Source organism: Myotis daubentonii, chromosome 2 (genome assembly GCF_963259705.1).
Source record: "Myotis daubentonii chromosome 2, mMyoDau2.1, whole genome shotgun sequence".
NCBI lineage: Eukaryota > Metazoa > Chordata > Mammalia > Chiroptera > Vespertilionidae > Myotis > Myotis daubentonii.
Genome location: NC_081841.1, coordinates 134,406,614 through 134,425,671, shown reverse-complemented (window position 1 = coordinate 134,425,671; position 19,058 = coordinate 134,406,614). Strand labels below are relative to the sequence as shown.

General features: G+C 42.2%; 1 protein-coding gene across 7 annotated transcripts in view; it reads left to right on the top strand.

Moving 5' to 3' along the window:
- Positions 1-19,058, top strand: part of COG3 (component of oligomeric golgi complex 3) — an 86,715-nt gene that overhangs the window by 26,361 nt on the left and 41,296 nt on the right. For 6 of the 7 annotated variants that reach the window (XM_059684637.1, XM_059684639.1, XM_059684636.1 and 3 more), the window contains exons 6-13: positions 4,806-4,898; positions 5,737-5,862; positions 7,981-8,061; positions 9,762-9,805; positions 11,193-11,319; positions 11,922-12,013; positions 13,551-13,690; positions 15,414-15,574. In XM_059684637.1, the coding sequence (XP_059540620.1) occupies positions 4,806-4,898; positions 5,737-5,862; positions 7,981-8,061; positions 9,762-9,805; positions 11,193-11,319; positions 11,922-12,013; positions 13,551-13,690; positions 15,414-15,574 (864 nt within the window). The remainder of the gene's footprint in view (positions 1-4,805; positions 4,899-5,736; positions 5,863-7,980; positions 8,062-9,761; positions 9,806-11,192; positions 11,320-11,921; positions 12,014-13,550; positions 13,691-15,413; positions 15,575-19,058) is intronic. The other variant, XM_059684638.1, reaches the window with a different exon arrangement.

The following is a 19,058-nucleotide window of genomic DNA, read 5'->3' as shown; positions in this document are numbered from 1 at the left end:
CACAAAAATTTGTGCACTCGGGGAGTGTCCCTCAGCACGGCCTGCACCCATTCACAGTCTAGGACAGGACCCCTCGGGGGATGTCCACCTGTCGACTTAGGCCCACTCCCCGGGGGATCAGGCCTAAGCTTGCAGTCAGACATCCTTCTGGCAGCCAGGGAGCCCTCGGAGGATGTCTGAGTAAAGGCTTAGGCCCCCAAGGGATCAGGTCTAAACCGTTCGTTGGACATTCTTAGTGCTGCCATGGAGGTGGGAGAGGCTCCTGCCACCACCACTGTGCTGGCCAGCCATGAGCCAGCTTCTGGCTGAGTGGCACTCCCCATATGGAAGTGCACTGACCACCAGGGGGCAGCTCCTGCATTGAGTGTCTGCCCTCTGGTGGCCAGTGCACATCATAGCAACCGGTCATTCTGCCGTTCAGTCAATGCATATTAGCCTTTTATTATTATTATACTAGAGGCCCGGTGCACAAAAATTTGTGCACTCGGGGTTGGGAGAGGAGGTCCCTCAGCCTGGCCTGTGCCCTCTCACAGTCTGGGACCCATCAGGAGATAATGACCTGCTGGCTTAGGCCTGCTCCCGGGTGGCAGAGGGCAGGCCCAATCCCTAGGTGCAGCCCCTGGTCGGGCTCAGAGCAGGGCCAATTGGGGAGTTGGGGCACCGCCCCCTGTCACACTCAAGGCAGGGTCCATAGGGAGGTTGCAGCGCCACTCCTGTCATGCACAGAGCAGGGCCCATCAGGGGGGTTGGGGCTCTGCACCCTGTCACACTGATCCCGGTGCTGGGAGGCCTCGCTGCTCTGCTGATCCCAGGGCCAGGACGCCTCTCGGCTCCCCTGATCCCTGGCCTGGAGGCCTCTCGGCTCCGCTGATAACTGGGGCCTGGAGGCCTCTCGGCTCCGCTGATCTCTAGCCAGGAGGACTCTTGGCTGCTGATAACTTGGCTGGGAGGCCTCTCGGCTCTGCTGATCATGGGTCCGGGAGGCCTCTGGGCTCCGCTGATCACCGGGGCTGGGAGGCCTCTCGGCTCCGCTGATCGCGGGGCCTCCGACTCCGCTGATCACGGGCCTGGAGCGGGCCGGGAGGCCTCTTGGCTGATCACTGGGGCCGGGAGGCCTCTGGACTCCGCTGATCACCGGGGCTGGGAGGCCTCTTGGCTCCGCTGATCACCTGGGCTGGGAGGCCTCTCCACTCCGCTGATCACCGGGGCTGGGAGGCCTCTTGGCTCCGCTGATCACGGGGCCAGGAGCGGGCAGGGAGGCCTCTCGGCTGATCACCGGGCTGGGAGGCCTCTCGGATCCGCTGATCACCGGGGCTGGGAGGCCTCTTGGCTCCGCTGATCACCTGGGCTGGGAGGCCTCTCGACTCCGCTGATCACCGGGGCTGGGAGGCCTCTCGGCTCCGCTGATCACCTGGACTCCGCTGATCACCTGGGCTGGGAGGCCTCTCGCCTCCGCTGATCACCGGGGCTGGGAGGCCTCTCGGATCCGCTGATCACCTGGGCTGGGAGGCCTCTCGGATCCGCTGATCACTGGGGCCGGGAGGCCTCTCGGATCCACTGATCGCGGGGCCTCCGACTCCGCTGATCGCGGGCCGTGAGGCCTCTCGGCTCTGCTGATCACCTGGGCTGGGAGGCCTCTCGGCTCCGCTGATCACCGGGGATGGGAGGCCTCTCGACTCCGCTGATCAGCTGGGCTGGGAGGCCTCTTGGATCCGCTGATCACTGGGGCCGGGAGGCCTCTCGGATCCACTGATCACGGGGCCTCCGACTCCGCTGATCGCGGGGCCGGGAGGCCTCTCGGCTCGGATGATAACCGGGGCTGGGGGGGCCTCTAGGCTCTGCTGATCGCGGGGCTGGGCCGACTCTCGCCTCCCTGATTGCGGGGCTGGGCCGACTCTGGCCTCCGCTGATCTCGGGCCGGGAGGCCTCTCGGCTTCGCTGATCGTGGGGCCAGGAGGCCTCTTGACTCTGCTGATCCCAGGCCCTGAGGCCTCTCTGCCCTGCTGCTTCAGGGCTGTTTGGCTTCGCTCTGCTTGGAGCCTGAGTATGCAAATTAACCGCCATCTTTTAGCTTCTATAATTGAAACATTGTATCTTTGGGAGTTGTTGCTTCAGGAGCTCAGAGCCCTGCAGCTGCGGGGATCCTTGACTTTCTCCATCGCTGGGGCAACCAAGCCTCCTATTCTCAGCTGCCTGGCTGCCAGCGCCATCTTGGCTGACAGTTAATTTGCATATCTCACTGATTAGCCAATGAAAAAGGTATCGGTTGTACGCCAATTACCATTTTTCTCTTTTATTAGTATAGGATAGGATGTCCCTATTTCCTCCCTTTTGCCCCTTCTACCCAGCTCTTGCCCCCACTTCTCTCTGGCCATCACCATACTGTTGTCTGTGTCCATGGGTTGTGCATATATTTTCTTTGGCTAATCCCTTCTTTAAATTCACTTCTTTAAATTTTTATTTTCAGATAAGTGCTTATAACTGCACTATTATATATTTTCTATTATATCATTTAGAATTAAGGTATTTTTTAATTGAACCCTTGTAAATTTTAGCACAATTTAATAAATTATGCTAGAAGCAATTAGGAGATTTTTCATGTAATGCATACACATTTCAATTAATATTTTATTAACTTTTAATTTTTTAATATTTTAATTTGAAATAATCTCATACATGTAAAAAAAAACTATAAAATACTACAGCATATTATATGTACCCTTCACCCAATTTCTTAGGTGTTAGTAATTTAAACATAACCATTATACAACTAACAAAATTTGGAATATATTTTTCTTATAATCTCTTTAATGTGACTTAATCCATTTACTTTGTTTTTGTTAATCTTCACCCAAGGATATTTTTCCATTGAATTTTAGAGAGAGTGAAGGGAAAGGGAGAGACACATTGATTGGTTGTCTTCTGCACATGCTCTAAAAGGGACTGGGGATCAAGCCAGCAACTGAGGTACATGCCCTTGACTGGAATTGAACCTGGGACCCTTCAGTCCACGGGCTAATGCTCTATCCACTGAGCAAAACAGGCTGCAGCTTAATTCATTTACTTTTAATCTATATGTGTCTTTATATTTAAAGTGGGTTTTGTTTTTGAGTCACCCTCATAATCTGTCTTTTAATTGGTGCATTTATGCCACTGACTTTTAGAGTGCTTACTGATAGAGTTACTACCATATCAGGTGGCTTCTGGGGCAGGGCTGCCTTGCCGCTCAGGACCCGCCGATGATTGGGTCCCCGGCGGCAAGGTGGGGCCAGCTCCTGGGGGCTTCTGGGGTGGGGCTGCCTTGCCTCCCGGGAACCGCCGATGGGGTCCCTGGCAGCAAGCCGGGATGGCTCCTGGGGGCGGGCCTGCCCTGGATGGCGGCATGCTGGTGGCTTGCGCTGCGCTGCCCTGCCCTGCCCGCAGTATGCAAATTAGCCGCCATCTTTGTTGGTGGCTAATTTGCATATTGCACTGATTAGCCAATGGGAGGCATAGCAAAGGTACAATTACCATGTTTGTCTATTATTATTAGGTAGGATTGCTTTATGTTTTAATATATAATCTTATATATTATGTTAAGTGTTAAATTTCACACATATATATTACCTATACTTACACTTATATTGTTAATATTATTATATGCTTACTTATATTTTAGTTATATGTATTATATTTTACTTTCATAGTATGACTACTAAAGATAGTATGACTGACTGCTACTTAATCCTTTAACCTTGGGAAAATAGCCAGTGTTTCAACTTAGGAAATTTATGTATGTTTTTTACTTTTTGTAAAGTACTAGTAAATGGTACTTGATTTGTTATCCTATATAATAAAAGGCTAATATGAGAATTGTCCCCTTGACTGGGAGCTCAACCAGGGGGCAGGGCCGGCTGGCCAACTGCCCGTGGCCCCTCTCCCTGGCGGCCCCTCCCTCTGCTGGCTCAGCTCTATCAGTCGGGGCTGGGCCGGCTGGAACCCACTTGTGCATGAATTCATGCACCAGGCCTCTAGTTTTAATATAACATTGTACAGTGACATAATAGAAACTATTTGCCAATTCATCAAGAGCCCCATTAAAACTCACTAAGAATAAACTGAATTAAATCAATGTTCTTTTTGTTATTGTTTTGTTAATTTTCACCTGAAGTGGGAGCTAAGGAGAAAGGGAGGGAAACATCAATATGAGAAAGACACATTGATTGGTTGCCTGCCACACCCATGAGCACAACCAGGGCCCCGAAATTGAACCTGCAACCCAAGTATGTGCCCTTGACTGGGATTTGAACTCATGACCCTTTGGTGCGAGGGCTGACTCTAACCACTGAGCACAGTGGTCAGGGCAATATTCTTTTTTAGATGTTCTTTCTTGTTACTCGTGGGCTACATTTGGGGATATTTTGGTCACTCAAAATGTAAAGACATTGTGCCCGGCTGGTATGGCTCAGTGGTTGAATGTTGATCTGTGAATCAGAAGGTCATGGTTTGATTCCTGGTTAGGGCACATGCCCAGGTTTCAGGCTTGATCCCTGGTGTGGGCATACAGGAGGGAGCTGATCAATGATTCTCTGTCATCATTGATGTTTCTCTCTCTCTCTCTCTCTTTCTCTCCCTCCCTCCCTCCCTCCCTCTCCCTTCCTCTCTTAAGTCAATAAAATTATACTAAAAAAAAAAAAAAAGTAAAGACATTAGTATAACTGTGTTATATACTAAAGGGAGATATGCTAATTCTAATACATAATTTTTAAATTAATTTTTGCCTACATATATTTTTATTAATTAAGGTCTTTTCTTTTTCCTTAAAGAAATTGAATTCTCCTACATTGTCTGTGAATAGTGAAGGATTTATACCTATGCTGGCCAAGTTAGATGACTGTATAACATATATCTCATGTCATGTAAGTTATGCTATTTCTGTGTTTTTTTAAGAAACCTTAGCAACCCTATTAATTTGCTTCTTAGGCTATAAAGTAATTATTTCTTCTGAAGGGAAAAAATATCTCTAATGTTCTTGAAGAAAAACTGTGGTAAATTCTTAGTCATTATTGAGAGTGATGTAAGAAGTACATTCAGCTGCTGAGGCAGCCCTTGGAGTGATGGCGAACCTTTTGAGCTCGGCGTGTCAGCATTTTGAAAAACCCTTACTTAACTCTGGTGCCATGTCACACATAGAAATTTTTTGATATTTGCAACCATAGTAAAACAAAGATTTATATTTTTGATATTTATTTTATATATTTAAATGCCATTTAACAAAGAAAAATCAACCAAAAAGATGAGTTCGCGTGTCATAGGTTTGCCATCACTGGATAGAATGAGGTTCTGACTGACACAGCTTTATCCCATCTGAAAGAATGAGCAATTTTCAGGCTCATGAATTTCTGTTGTGCTAGATATTATTACCCAAGGATTTATTTATAGCTGTATTTATTTCTCCCAACTCATATTCTTTTTCTACTTTAGTTTGACATATTAGTCTTGAAGTCTATGGAGTACTGAAAATATATTTTGCTAAAAACTACTAATACTTATTGAGCCCCTATTTGTGCCAGGCACAGGGGACTTGGCTGTGACCAAGACAGTCACAGTATTTGTCTTCATGAAACTTTTAATTTGCATAAGTCCTTTTTTAGAGTTTCATATATAGCTTTACATAAAGGACGTTTTGGTTTTCATTGAAAGTTTGCTTTGTCAACATTTGTTTCCTCTTTGTAAATCTTTTCTTTTTATTTACAGCCAAATTTTAAAGATTATCCTGTATATTTACTGAAGTTTAGGCAATGTCTTTCTAAAGCTTTGCACCTCATGAAGACATACACTGTGAACACACTACAGAACCTCACAAGTCAGTTATTAAAAAGGGTGAGTTAACTGGTGAGGTTTTTGGTTTGTTTTTGATTCATTTATCTTCTATAATCTTAGTCTGAGAGTAGTACTTAGTAAATCCAAAACATTGTTTACTGTTTGTTAAATAAGAATATGCATTGAAGTTTGTTTGTTTTTTTTTAAAATACATATTTTCACTGATTCCAGAGAGGAAAGGAGAGGGAAAGAGAGAGAGAAACATCACTGATGATTGATCCGCCTGCCTCCTGTATGCCCTCTACTGGGGATCGAGCCTGCAACCTGGGCATGTGTTCTTTTTAAAATTTTTTTAATTTTTCTTTCTTTTTCTTTCTTTGTTTATTAAGGTATTACATTTGTGTTGGGCATGTGTTCTTGACCAGAATCGAACCTGGGACCCTTCAGTCCACAGGCCTACCCACTGAGCCAACCAGCTAGGGCAGCATTGCAGTTTTATTTATAATGGGAAAAGTGGTTGTATTGTATCTGTCCTGCAGAGTCTTATTTTCAAAGAATATATAACAGCGTGGGAGCTATTCAGTACTAATGATAAATAATAAGGGTTCAAACTATTTGTCACTTAAAATATTTTCTTATCTTTTTATGAAAATATTGGAAGGAAATATGCCAAAATAATAAAAGTGGTTCTATTTGAGTGGTGGGATTACATATGATGGATAATTTGAAATTTTTTTCTTTACATGTGGTATATAATTAAATTTTCTATGTTTAGCAAATGTATTTTTATTGAGTACCTCCTAAATCAGTGGTTCTCAACCTTCCTAATGCCGTGACCCTTTAATACAGTTCCTCATGTTGTGGTGACCCCCAATTTCATTGTTACAAATTGAACATAATTAAAGCATAGTGATTAATCACAAAAACAATATGTAATTATATATGTGTTTTCCGATGGTCTTAGGCGACCCTTGTGAAAGGGTCGTTTGACCCCCAAAGGGGTTGCGACCCACAGGTTGAGAACCACTGTCCTAAATGCTTTGCATTGTTCTAGGAATTATACAGTAGTGAAAAAGGAGCTAACAAGGTCCTTGCACTTATGGAGCTTATTTCAGGAGATATAATCAATAAAGAAGGAAACAAACAAATTAATTCATTTGCAGATTGTAGTAGATGCTAGGTGGGAAATTAGAGTGTTGAGTTAGAAAATAAGAGTGGAGCTAGCTAGGATGGTCATTTGTTTACTAAGAAAAGAAAACCTGAAAGATTATGCATTTTATTTTTTAAGTTTTTTTTAAAGAACATTGAATATCTTCTGACCTTTGAGTTTAAAGCCACTGATTTTTGGGTTGCATTTTTATTCTTCATATTGACCTTAGCTAAGATAACAGCCAGACTATATAATTTTTCTATTTTGTAAATTTATTTTTTAATTTTTTAAAATTTTAATTAAATTACAAATTTTAAAATCTTTATTGTTGAAAGTATTACATATGTTTCCCTTTTCCCCCAGTGACCTCCACCAGCCCACCCCACCCCCAACCCCAGGCCTTCACCATCCTATTGCCTGTTTGTGTTCCTGGGTTATGCATATATGCATACAAGTTCATTGGTTGAGCTCTTCCTACCCATGCCCACCCTCCCTTGCCTTCCCTCTGAGGTTTGACAGTCTGTTCATGCTTCCATGTCTTTGGATCTAATTTTGTTCATCAATTTATGTTGTCCTATTTTGTAAAATTTTCAATAAGTTTTGGAAACTAATACCTAATAAGTATTATTACCTGCTATGCATAGTGCTTACTATTGAGCTGCATTATGACTTTATGAGTATAGGTTATTACCATTTAATGGATGCTTTGAATCTCAGAGAGGTTAAGTAATTTGGCTAATGTTCTACCTCAGTAAATAACTGAGTATGAAGCTGAATTCAGGTCTCTTTACTGCCAAAAATTCATGTAACATGGGTAAGTTTTATAAAAGAGAGATGATGGTTCCTCATAATTATTTCTCATTTGTAGTAATAATACTACTAATCTCTCTCTGAGATTTTTCACTCTAAACTTTCAGTTGGTGTATAGACCAAGAAGTAGCTATTTGAAATGATGTGCATCACATTTTCTGAATACTTATTTGTTTGTTAATTATCTTCCTTCTCTATCCTTCCCCATGTTTCTGTAGGATCCTTCATCTGTACCTAATGCAGACAATGCTTTCACACTATTTTATGTGAAATTTCGAACTGCTGCTCCCAAAGTCAGAGTAAGTCTGTTGTTATAAATAGGATAGTGGTAGGAAATTTATTTAGCCAGCCCTTTTGAAGTACTACTGTATGTTAGGCCCTTTGCTTATACCAGGAAAATGAACATAAATGAAAGAAAGGTAGGTATTGTCTTTCCACATTACATTGCATTATCTTAGAGTGCCTTTAGACCACAGAGCAGGAAACACCTCCTGAGATGCTTAGGGAATGTTTCTAGATGAAGGAGATATTTGAGCTTAAACTACTCAGATTTATAGTGGATTGGAGGGGATTGATTACTTAGAGAAAATACAAATGGTTAATAAATATGAGCTCGTGTTTAGCTTCAGTGGCGAATACATCCAATTTAAGGTTAGGTGGCATTTTTTTTTTTGTCTGTTAGAAACTGGGAGGTTAAGGTATAATAGTGATTTTGAGGATTTAATGAGATAGGCAATACTGCTAATAGGGATGTAAAGCAATTTCTCAAAAATATTTTGGGCCTATAAAAAATATTTATCTCTTATGACCCAGTGTTGGGGGTTCCCCACTGCATAGTAGGTAACTATTAGTATATCAGCTTTATGTGGTAGAAAGTGGAATCTCAGAGAAGTGAACCAGCTCTCCTGGGCTCAAAACAGCAACTGCGGAGGTGGCACTCAGACCCTTTAGTTTTTCTCTAGACCCAGAGCTCTTAACCACTGGCCAAGATGTCTGACAGTAGAAGAATGGTTGATTTATGTCAACCATTCAGTATGTCATCACTATAAGTCTAGATAACATCCATTACATCTACCCAAGGGGATATTATGTAGTCATTAAACAAATTTTTGTTTTTGTTTTTCATTAAAATATTTTTTTATTGATTTCAGAGAGGAAGGGAGAGGGAGAGAGAGAGAGAAATATCAATATCAATGATGAGAGAGAGTCATTGATCAGCTGCCTCCTGCACGCCCCGTAACCTGGGGATCGAACCCGTAACCCAGATAAGTGCCCTTGACTGGCATTGAACCCAGGACCCTTCAGTCCGCAGTCCGACACTCTATTCACTGACTGAGCCAAACCGGCTAGGGCTAAACAAATGTTTTAAATAATATTTATAATGATGATTCACTGAGTGTTTGCTAGATACCTAGGCATTATGCGAAGGCTTTCTTTTTACGTTTTCATCTGATAATGAAAATTATTTAATAATAGGAAAATGTTTTGAAATACAGTTAATTTTTTAAAAGCAGTGTATAAAGCTGGATATGTAGTATAATTCCAGTTTTGTTTAAAAAGAAAAATATAGTCGTGGCCATTGTGGGTCAGTGGTTGGAGTGTCAACCAAAGGGTCCCAGGTTTGATTCCCTGTCAAAGGCATGTACCTGGGTCCTGGGTTGTAGGTTTGATCCCGTGCAGGAGGCAACCAAATGATGTTTCTCTCCCTGCCCCTTTACCTGCTCCCTCTCTTCTACTGTCTAAAAATCAATGGGAAAAATATCCTCAGTGAGGATTAAAAAAAAGAAAAATATAGTAACTATAGTATGTGTATACAAAAAAACGGAAAGAATATTCTAAAATATTAACTGATTATTTTGTGGTATTGCAGGTGATATTTATGTTTCAACTTTTTTGAATTTACAGATTTTCTAATAGCATGTGTTATAATCAGAAAGTAGTTAGTAGTCCATAACTAAAACAGATAGATTTTTAATGTGTTTTTTTTTTAATTCTGCAGACTCTTATTGAACAAATAGAACAGCGATCTGAAAAAATACCTGAGTGAGTACCTAGATGTTCTTCAGTTTCCAAATTACCTTCTTCTATTTCCCCCAGTCTATTATGTAATTTTCTGAACAATTACCTTGCGTCCTACACAAGCTTCTTCTTGTAGCACATCCCTTATTGTGGGGAGCAGGGTTGGAGGCGTGATATAGTGAGTGTTCAAGGCACACTCTCTGTTTATTTATTTATTTATTTACTTATTTTTATTGAGGAATAATGATATACAACTTACTAGCTTCAGGTATACTAATACAACGTAATGATTCAGTATGTCATCACTGTAAATCTAGATAACATCCATTACCATGCATAGTTACAAAATTAATGTTTTTCTCTTGATGAAAACTTTTAAGATTTACTCTCTTAGCAACTTTTAAATATGCAGTGTAATATCATTAACTATAATTGCTATGCTGTACATTTCATCAAGGCCATCTCTTTTTCCCCATAGTAGGATTTTCTTTTCATTTGGGTAGATTTAAGATGTTTCCTCTTGGAAGATAAATCTTTCATTAAAAAATAAAGGTTTAAACTCCAAGGTTAGAGAATTTAATTTACAAATTGAATACACACTCATGTTTTGTTTAAAAAACAAAATGATAAAGGTCATGACACCACAGTTTATTTTGTGTATCTTTTTATATATATACACACACCAGAGGTCCGGTGCACGAAATTCATGCACAATGGGGTGGGGTGGGGTGGGTGGTGGTGGTGTCCCTCAGCCCGGCCTGCACCCTCTTCAATCTGGGACCCCTTGGGGATGTCTGACTGCTGGTTTAGGCCTGATCCCACAGTCAGACATCTCTCTCACCATCTGGGAACGCTGGTTCCTAACCACTTGCCGGCCTGCCTGCCTGATGGCCCCTCACCACCTCTGCCTGCCAGTCTGATTGCCCCTTAACTGCCCTCCCCTGCCAGCCTGATCTCCTCTTAACCGCTCCTTTGCTGCCTGATTACCCCTAACTGTTCCCATGCTGGCCTGATTGCCCCCTAACTGCCCTCCCCTGCCGGCCTGATTGCCCCCTAACTGCACTCCCCTGCCGGCCTGATTGCCCCCTAACTGCTCCCCCCTGCCGGCCTGATCGCCCCCTAACTGCTCCCCCTTGCTGGCCTGATCACCTCTAACCACCTCTGCCTTGGCCCTTGCCACCGTGACTTTGTCCGGAAGGATGTCCAGAAGATGTCCGGTCTAATTAGCGTATTACCCTTTTATTAGTATAGATTATTAGTATAGATAAATATTTCTAGTATTTAATGTGGGCAAATGAGAGGTGATCTTATAGCATTAGAGGTTTGGCAACCTAATCTGGGACTTAAGATCAGATTTAATTAATATATCTGAAATAAAAAATTTATACCCATCTCATTTGTTTTTCGTCAGATACCAACAATTGCTAAATGACATCCACCAGTGTTACCTTGATCAGCGGGAGCTCCTTTTGGGGCCTAGTATTACTTGTACTGTAACAGAGTTAACCAGCCAGAATAACAGAGATCATTGTGCCTTGGTAAGTTTCTGCTTGTTTTGGTTTAATATTAACCCTTCCTCTGAAATATTTTGATACCCTAGAAGCTATATTTGGCTAAATAAGTTTTGTTTTCCATAGATACAAACTTAGAGAATTTTTCTTTCAGTTATGACAAATCTAGGTTGTAATTAGCATTCAACTTGGCAAAATATTCTCATTTTGATCTATTTTTTGACCTATGAAGATTCACAAACAAGTATTGTTCCTAGAAAGATGAAGTTTCAAGTTTGTGAATTTATCTTAGCTTTTGCTGCACAAGTGCTTTTCTGTTTAGTGTGATTTTAATTTATACTATTAAAAAAGTACATAAAGATTCTTTTTAAGTACCCCCTATTCAACTAGAAAAGTAATTTATTTTCATTGTCAAAAGTTTAGAAAATGCATAATGAAGAAAATAAAAATCATCCCTATTTACATTATGCAGTCAGCTATTGAAAACCATTAATTTTCTGTGCTTAAGTAACTTGTTATATGAATATATATGCATAATCTCTTTTTCAATAAAATACTTGCTTTACTTGATGAATGCTAGAATTGTTATGTGTCTTTAACTGTAGGTGGTGTGTATTTGTTTCCTACAGATTCGCAGTGGCTGTGCCTTTATGGTCCATGTGTGCCAGGACGAGCACCAACTTTACAATGAATTTTTCACAAAACCAACATCAAAATTAGAGTAGGTAGTACACAGAGTTTAACTCTTGTTTTTAAGATTTAATTTGCTAGTGATCATAATGGCTTATTATTACATGGGAGTATTCTTAAATTAACTGCAGAGTGTTTTAACTTTTGTGGGTGTGTGAACAGAATACTGTCGAGTGGGACAGTGTTTATTTATTTTAAGATGAATATGTAATTTAAAGGCTAACATGCTTTCATATTGTTATAATTATGGAGATAGTATGGATAGTATGTTATGATAGTAAGAATCCTATATAGAGAACTAAGTCTTGGGATCCCTTTATCTCCACCAAGTAAATAAATCCTTCCAGTTAAAAAATTCTGTGTTTCTAACTAATGAAAGACACTTAAAAATACAGACACTACTTAATATCCTTTTTAAAAAGTTTTCCCAAAGTGTCTTTCCGATCAACTGTTATTAACTTTTGGTTTCTTCTTATTGGCAGTTTGGACTGCTATAAAGAGTCCAAGACTGTGATCCTTATAATGGTGAAGAGACAAGTGTATTGTACCGTTTTGATTGGGTTGATCACTTTTTTTTTTTTTTTTTTAACAGAGAAAAAGGGAGAGGGGCATAGAGAGTTAGAAACATTGATAAGAGAGAAACATCAATTTAGCTGCCTCCTGCACACTCCCTACTGGGGATCTGTCCGCAACCAAGGTATATGCCCTTGACTGGACTCGAACCTGGGACCCTTCAGTCTGCAGGCCGGCGCTCTATCCATTGAGCCAAAACAGTTAGTCTGGGTTGATCACTTTTGATGAAATACTGCATGTAGAAGAATACTGTTGACAATATGAATAATGTAGACAACATAGTTTTTTCTTTTCAAATGTTTTTGTCACAATACTTATATGTCCAGAGTACTTTGAGTTTTGTTAATCTGAATCTGCAAGTATTCAAGAATTCTGAATGTATCTTTCCTGGGGAAAATGTTATCATTTGATTCACAGTGATGTAGAATATAAAAGGATAATTAAGTCTACTGATTACTTTTTATTGTGTTTGAAGGGACATATACAAAGTTATTACTGAAATAAGTAAAAGTTGTAATAAATTGACATTTGGCTGGAGGCAGCTAATTTGAATTGATTGCTCATTGTTTATTGATTCTTGGCTTTTATTTATTTTTTATTTTTAAAATATGTTTTATTGATTTTTTACAGAGAGGAAGGGAGAGGGGTCGTTAGAAACATCGATAAGAGAGAAACATCGATCAGCTGCCTCCTGCACAGTCCCTACTGGGCATGTGCCCGCAACCAAGGCACATGCCCTTGACCGGAATCGAACCTGGGACCCTTCAGTCCTCAGGCTGACGCTTTAGCCACTGAGCCAAACCGGTTAGGGCTGATTCTTGGCTTTTAAAATAGCACTTTACAGAATTATTTTAAGCCTTTCATCTTCATTATATAATGTTCCCCATATTATTTCCTAGTAGATTTTTTACTAGGTTTATTGGATGGAAATAATAAAAAATGTCTTTTAAACTGGAAAGATTGCTACTAAACCATGTTTTCTTTCTTTATTTTAGTGAACTTTTGGAGAAACTGTGTGTGTCATTGTATGATGTCTTCAGGCCATTGATCATTCATGTTATTCACTTAGAGACGCTTTCAGAACTTTGTGGGATTCTTAAAAATGAGGTGCTGGAAGATCATGTACAGAACAATGGTAAATGATAAGTAAGAGTGATAATTTCAAAGGCCTTTTATATCTGTGGCTCAGTGAATTTGAGAAAGATTAGTTCTTTCTCCCTGTACCTTTCCACCTGTATAAACTTAATATTTTTGAAGCCTGGGCTGATGCCTTATCTCTTTCTGAATTAAGATATACCTTATTCTGTGACTAAATGTACAAATTGAATGGGGAGAGCATTTTAAAATCTGAACAAAATTAGTCATAAAATAATTATAGTTACTTTACTTTCTGGCAACTGAAATCCAGAGAGAACAGACCTCAGCTTTGGTTTATGCATTTTTAGTACACAGTTACCAGAATACATAAATTGACTATATTGTATACTGTCCTCCCCCCCCATCATCGATTTTCTAGAGAGAGTGGGAGGGAGGGGGGAAAGGAGAGAGAGGAGGAGGAGGAGAGAGAAAGGGAGAGAGAGAGAGAGAGAGAGAGAGAGAGAGAGAGAGAGAGAGAGGTGAGAAAGAGAGATGTGAGAGAGAGACATTGATTTGCTGCCTTTTGCACTCACCCAGGAATGTGCCCCTGACTGGGAATCAAACCCTTGACCTTTTGGTGCGAGGGCTGATGCTCTAACCACTGTGCAGCAACGGTCAGGGCTATATTGTATATTCTTGATTAAAAAACAGGAATTATTTCAGCATACATACATAATAATGATTCATCTTTTTGAAATTATATATATATATAAAAAGCTAGTCTCTAAAAGAGATTTGTTTTATACATGTGATACACTCCTCAATATTTGATTTGTCAAACGATTTTCCTAATGATACATAGGTACCTTTAAAAAAATACCCTTCAAGTAATCATTTTACTGGCAGAAATTATTTGACTTTCCTTAGGAGACACTGGAGGTTTGTTACTCTTCCAAAGTTTCTTATTCTATTGCATTTACTTCATTCAAAGACATACATGTTCTCATTTTTTTCAACTTTTTTTATTAGTTTATTTGAGCCAAACATAACATATGCTGGCAAGCAAGATCAAATGCTCCAAAGAATAACAGTTTTGCAGTTTCTTTTATGCATTTGAAATTAAGGAGGGCATTTTCTTACATTTTAATGCTTCTGAATTAAAGATGATTTTTAAAATTAATGTGAATATTTATGTGATTGTGCAGTGTCTTCAACTCCCCAGCATTGGGAAGCTGTTACTGAATTACTGGTGTGTCTTAACATTGATGGCATCTTAGAAATGAAGAAATTCTATATAAAATCATATCTAATTTTATTTTTAAATCATTTTTCTTTGTGAAAATATTAACAAGTCATTTAATATCGGTGGGACCCAATTTATTTGTAAAATGGGGATGATAACCCAATTAATAAGTTGGCTTAGCTATCTCTTAGGATTGGTCTGAAGCTGTATGAGATAACTTAAAAAGTACAAAACACTTTAAAAGTCAGATTTTATTATTCATACATATTAATAATAGAAATAATTTCACAGAGTCCCAGGAAGAAGATGCAAGGGCAAAGTTATTTCCCAATTGTAAATTTAAGGAAATTGAAAGACATTTATTAAATTTTTAAGGTCATTGAGTCACACCGAAATAGAGTAGATATATATAACCTTAGGCCATGAAGCAAAAGTGGTTCATACTGTTACTAGACAATTTAGTAATATATTTACTTATTTAAAGAAAGTATTTTTCTAAATCTGAAAGAATGGGTGATTGTACTTTTTTTTAAATCAGCTGAACAACTAGGGGCATTTGCAGCTGGAGTAAAGCAGATGTTGGAAGATGTACAAGAGCGGCTCGTCTACAGAACCCACATCTACATTCAGACAGACATCATTGGCTACAAGCCGGCTCCTGGAGATCTGGCATATCCTGATAAGTTAGTAATGATGGAGGTGGGTTCTCCTTACTGATCTCATCCCTACCCCTTCACTATTTTCAGGATTTTTCTTTTAAGTTCTCAAAATGTAAAATCTAGATAAACCTGCCACAAAATCATCCTATATAATAAAAGCCTAGGTGGCGCAATGCCCTCGCGTGACATCATCACAAGATGGCTGCCACAAGATGGCCAGCAGGGCAGGGCAGTTACAACATACACAAAAACAGTTTCAGTATTATACCACCAATACCATAACTAACAACAAACTTACTGAATTCAAGATTTTTGTACTTCTTTTTGTCCTTAAAATATATCCTACTAAGATATGCAGGATGGGGCAAAAGTAGGTTTACAGTTGTGAGTATGCGAAATAGGGTTTATTCTTATATTCTTATTTATTGTATTATTACTTATTGGCCAAATGAATAACTAACTGTAAACCTACTTTTGCCCCACCCTATACAATCAGATACTGTTAGCTATAGATTTGAAGATTTTACTTATGAGCTAATCTCCTTAGACTAGAGATTTTGCCCATTAATGTTGCCATTTGCCTGGCATGGCGGAACTGTAGACTCAGGGAGATCTAGGTTCAAATTCTAGCTCTATCAGTATCTGTTACTTAGCTTCAATGTATATGTTTCATTATTTGTAAAATAGGCATAATAGTACTGACCATGGAGGGTTGTGAGAGTAGAGATAATGTCTAGAAAGCCCTTAACTTAGTAGTCATATAGTAGACAATGGCTGTTATTGTTTAACCTTTGAAATATTTAAAAACAACATTTGATTGAAAGTCCATGAGTAAAGTATTCAACTCATCAGTTAAAGTTAAATTTTAATGTTTTCCAGCTTTATTGAGATACTAGAGGCCCGGTGCACGAATTAATGCACAAGTGGGGTCCCTCAGGGTGGCCTGCGGAGATTGGGCCCCACCTCGTGCCCCCAGCCTCGCAGCCTTGTAGCCCACCTGGTACCCCGCCTTGGCCTGGCACCGCCCCCTCACCTACTCCACCATCCCGCCTGTGGGACGATCAGTTGGGGCCAGGGTCTCCCTGCCCACCTGGCTCCCTAAGTGCCTGGGAGCCAGGCAGTGGCCCTGCCCCTCTTGCCTGCCCCCTGCCACTGGTCGCTGTCTGCCAGGTGATCGGTGGGGCCATTAGGCCCCATGCTTACACCTGCCTTGACCTTGTGCCACCCACTCGCCTGCTCCACCATCCCGCTGTGGTCCTGCTCTCGTCAGGGCCCATTGGGGCCAGCAGTGCCTCCACTGTCACCTGCTGCCAGCACCACGTCGCTGATGCCCGCCATGTTCCGCGCTGCCCTCCTGGTGGTCAGCGCACATCATAGTGAGTGGTCGAACTCCCTGTCAGATGACCACCCGAGGGGACAATTTGCATATTAGTCTTTTATATAGGACTAGGGGCCTGGTGCACAAAAATTTGTGCACTGGGGGTGTGTGTGTGTCCCTCAGCCCCACTTGTGCCCTCTCACAGTCTGGGACCCCTTGGGAGATAACAACCTGCTGGCTTAGGCCTGCTCCCAGGTGGCAGAGGGCAGGCCCAATCCCTAGGTGCAGCCCCTGGTTGGGCTCAGAGCAGGGCCGATTGGGGAGTTGGGGCGTCGCCCCATCATGCACAGAGCAGGGCGGATTGGGAGGTTGCGATGCCACCCCCAGTCACGCTCAGGGTAGGGCCGATTGGAGGGTTGGGGGGCCACCTCCTGTCACAGTCAAGGCAGGGTCAATGGGGAGGTTGCGGCGCCACCCCCTGTCACGCACAGAGCAGGATCCATCAGGGGGGTTTGGGCTCCGTACCCTGTCACACAGAGCAGGGTCGATCAGGGGGTTGGGGATCTCCCCCCTGTCACGTACAGAGTAGGGCCGATAGGGGAGTTGGGGCACCGCCCCCTGTCACACACACAGCAGGGCGGATCAGGGAGTTGGGGCGCCACCCCCTGTCACCCACAGAACAGGGCTGATCAGGGTGTCACACTCAGGGCAGGGCTGATAGGGAGGTTGCGGCTCCACCCCGTCACACACAGTGCAGGACTCATGGGGGGGTTGGGGCACTGCCCCCTGTCACGCTGCTCCAGGGGCCAGCAGGCCTCGCGGCTCCGCTGATCCCAGTGCTGGGAGGCCTCGCGGCTCTGCTTGACACCGGGGCAGTGAGGCCTCACTGCTTTGCTGATCCCGGTGCTGGGAGACCTCACGGCCCCGCTTGACACAGCGGCAGTGAGGCCTTGCTGCTTCGCTGATCCCGGTGCCAGGAGGCCTCGTGGCTCCGCTGATCCCAGTGCGGGGAGGCCTCGCGGCTCCGCTGATCCCGGGTTCGGGAGGCCTCGCGGCTCTGCTGATCCCAGTGCTGGGAGGCATATTACCCTTTTACTATATAGGATAGAGGCCTGGTGCACGGGTAGGGGCCGGCTGGTTTTCCCTGAAGGGTGTCCCGGATCAGGGTGGGGGTCCCGCTTGGGTGCCTGGCCAGCCTGGATGAGGGGATGATGGCTGTTTGCAGCTGGTCACACCCCTTCAGGGTGGGGGTCCCCACTGGGGTCCCTGGCCAGTCTGGGTCAGGGGCTGCGGGCCGTTTTCAGGCTGGTGGGTGACAAGCTCCCAGCCTCTCCTTTTTTTATTTTTATTTTTTTTATTTTGGGATTTATTTACCTTTTATGGCTGTCACTGGAGCTGAGAGCTGGCTTTAGTCTGAGGCTCTGCTCCAACTCTGAGACCTCAGCTGCTGAAAGCAGGTATCTGGTTTGTTTGGCTTTTATAATTGAAACACTGTTGCAACTCCAGCTCGGCCGACTGGCTGAAAGCATGGGGTTTGTTCAGCTTCTATAATTGCAACATTGTTTCTTAGAGTGCAAGCTCAGAGGCCGGCAGGCAGGCGGGGAACCTTGGCTTCCTCCATCACTGGAGCAAGCAAGCCTCCTGTTCGCTTCAGCTGCCTGGCTGCTGGCCGCCATCTTGGTTGGCAGTTAATTTGCATATCTCGCTGATTAGCCAATGGGGAGCGTGTCAGAGGTACGGTTAATTACCATGTTTGTCTATTATTAGATAGGATAATTGACAAAAACATTATAAATTTAAAGTGTACAACATAATTATTTGATATATGTATGCAGTGTGAGCTGTTTACCACAATAAGGTTAGTTAACACATCCATCACCTCACATAGTAACAAATATTTTTTGTGTGTGTGTGGAGAGAACTTTTAAGATTTATCTTAGCAACTTCTAGATATAAAATACAGTATAATTGATTAATAGCTACCATGCTGTACATTAGATCCCCAGGACTTACTTATCTTACCACTGGAATTTTTTACCCTTTGATTATCTTCCCTCATTTTTCCCATCACCTGCCCCCCCCCACCCCTGGCAGCCTATCTATTCTCTGTTTCTATGAGTTTGAGTTATTTACGTGGAATCTAATGAACAAAATAAACTGATGAGCAAAATAGATCCAGAGACATAGAAACATGGAACAGACTGAC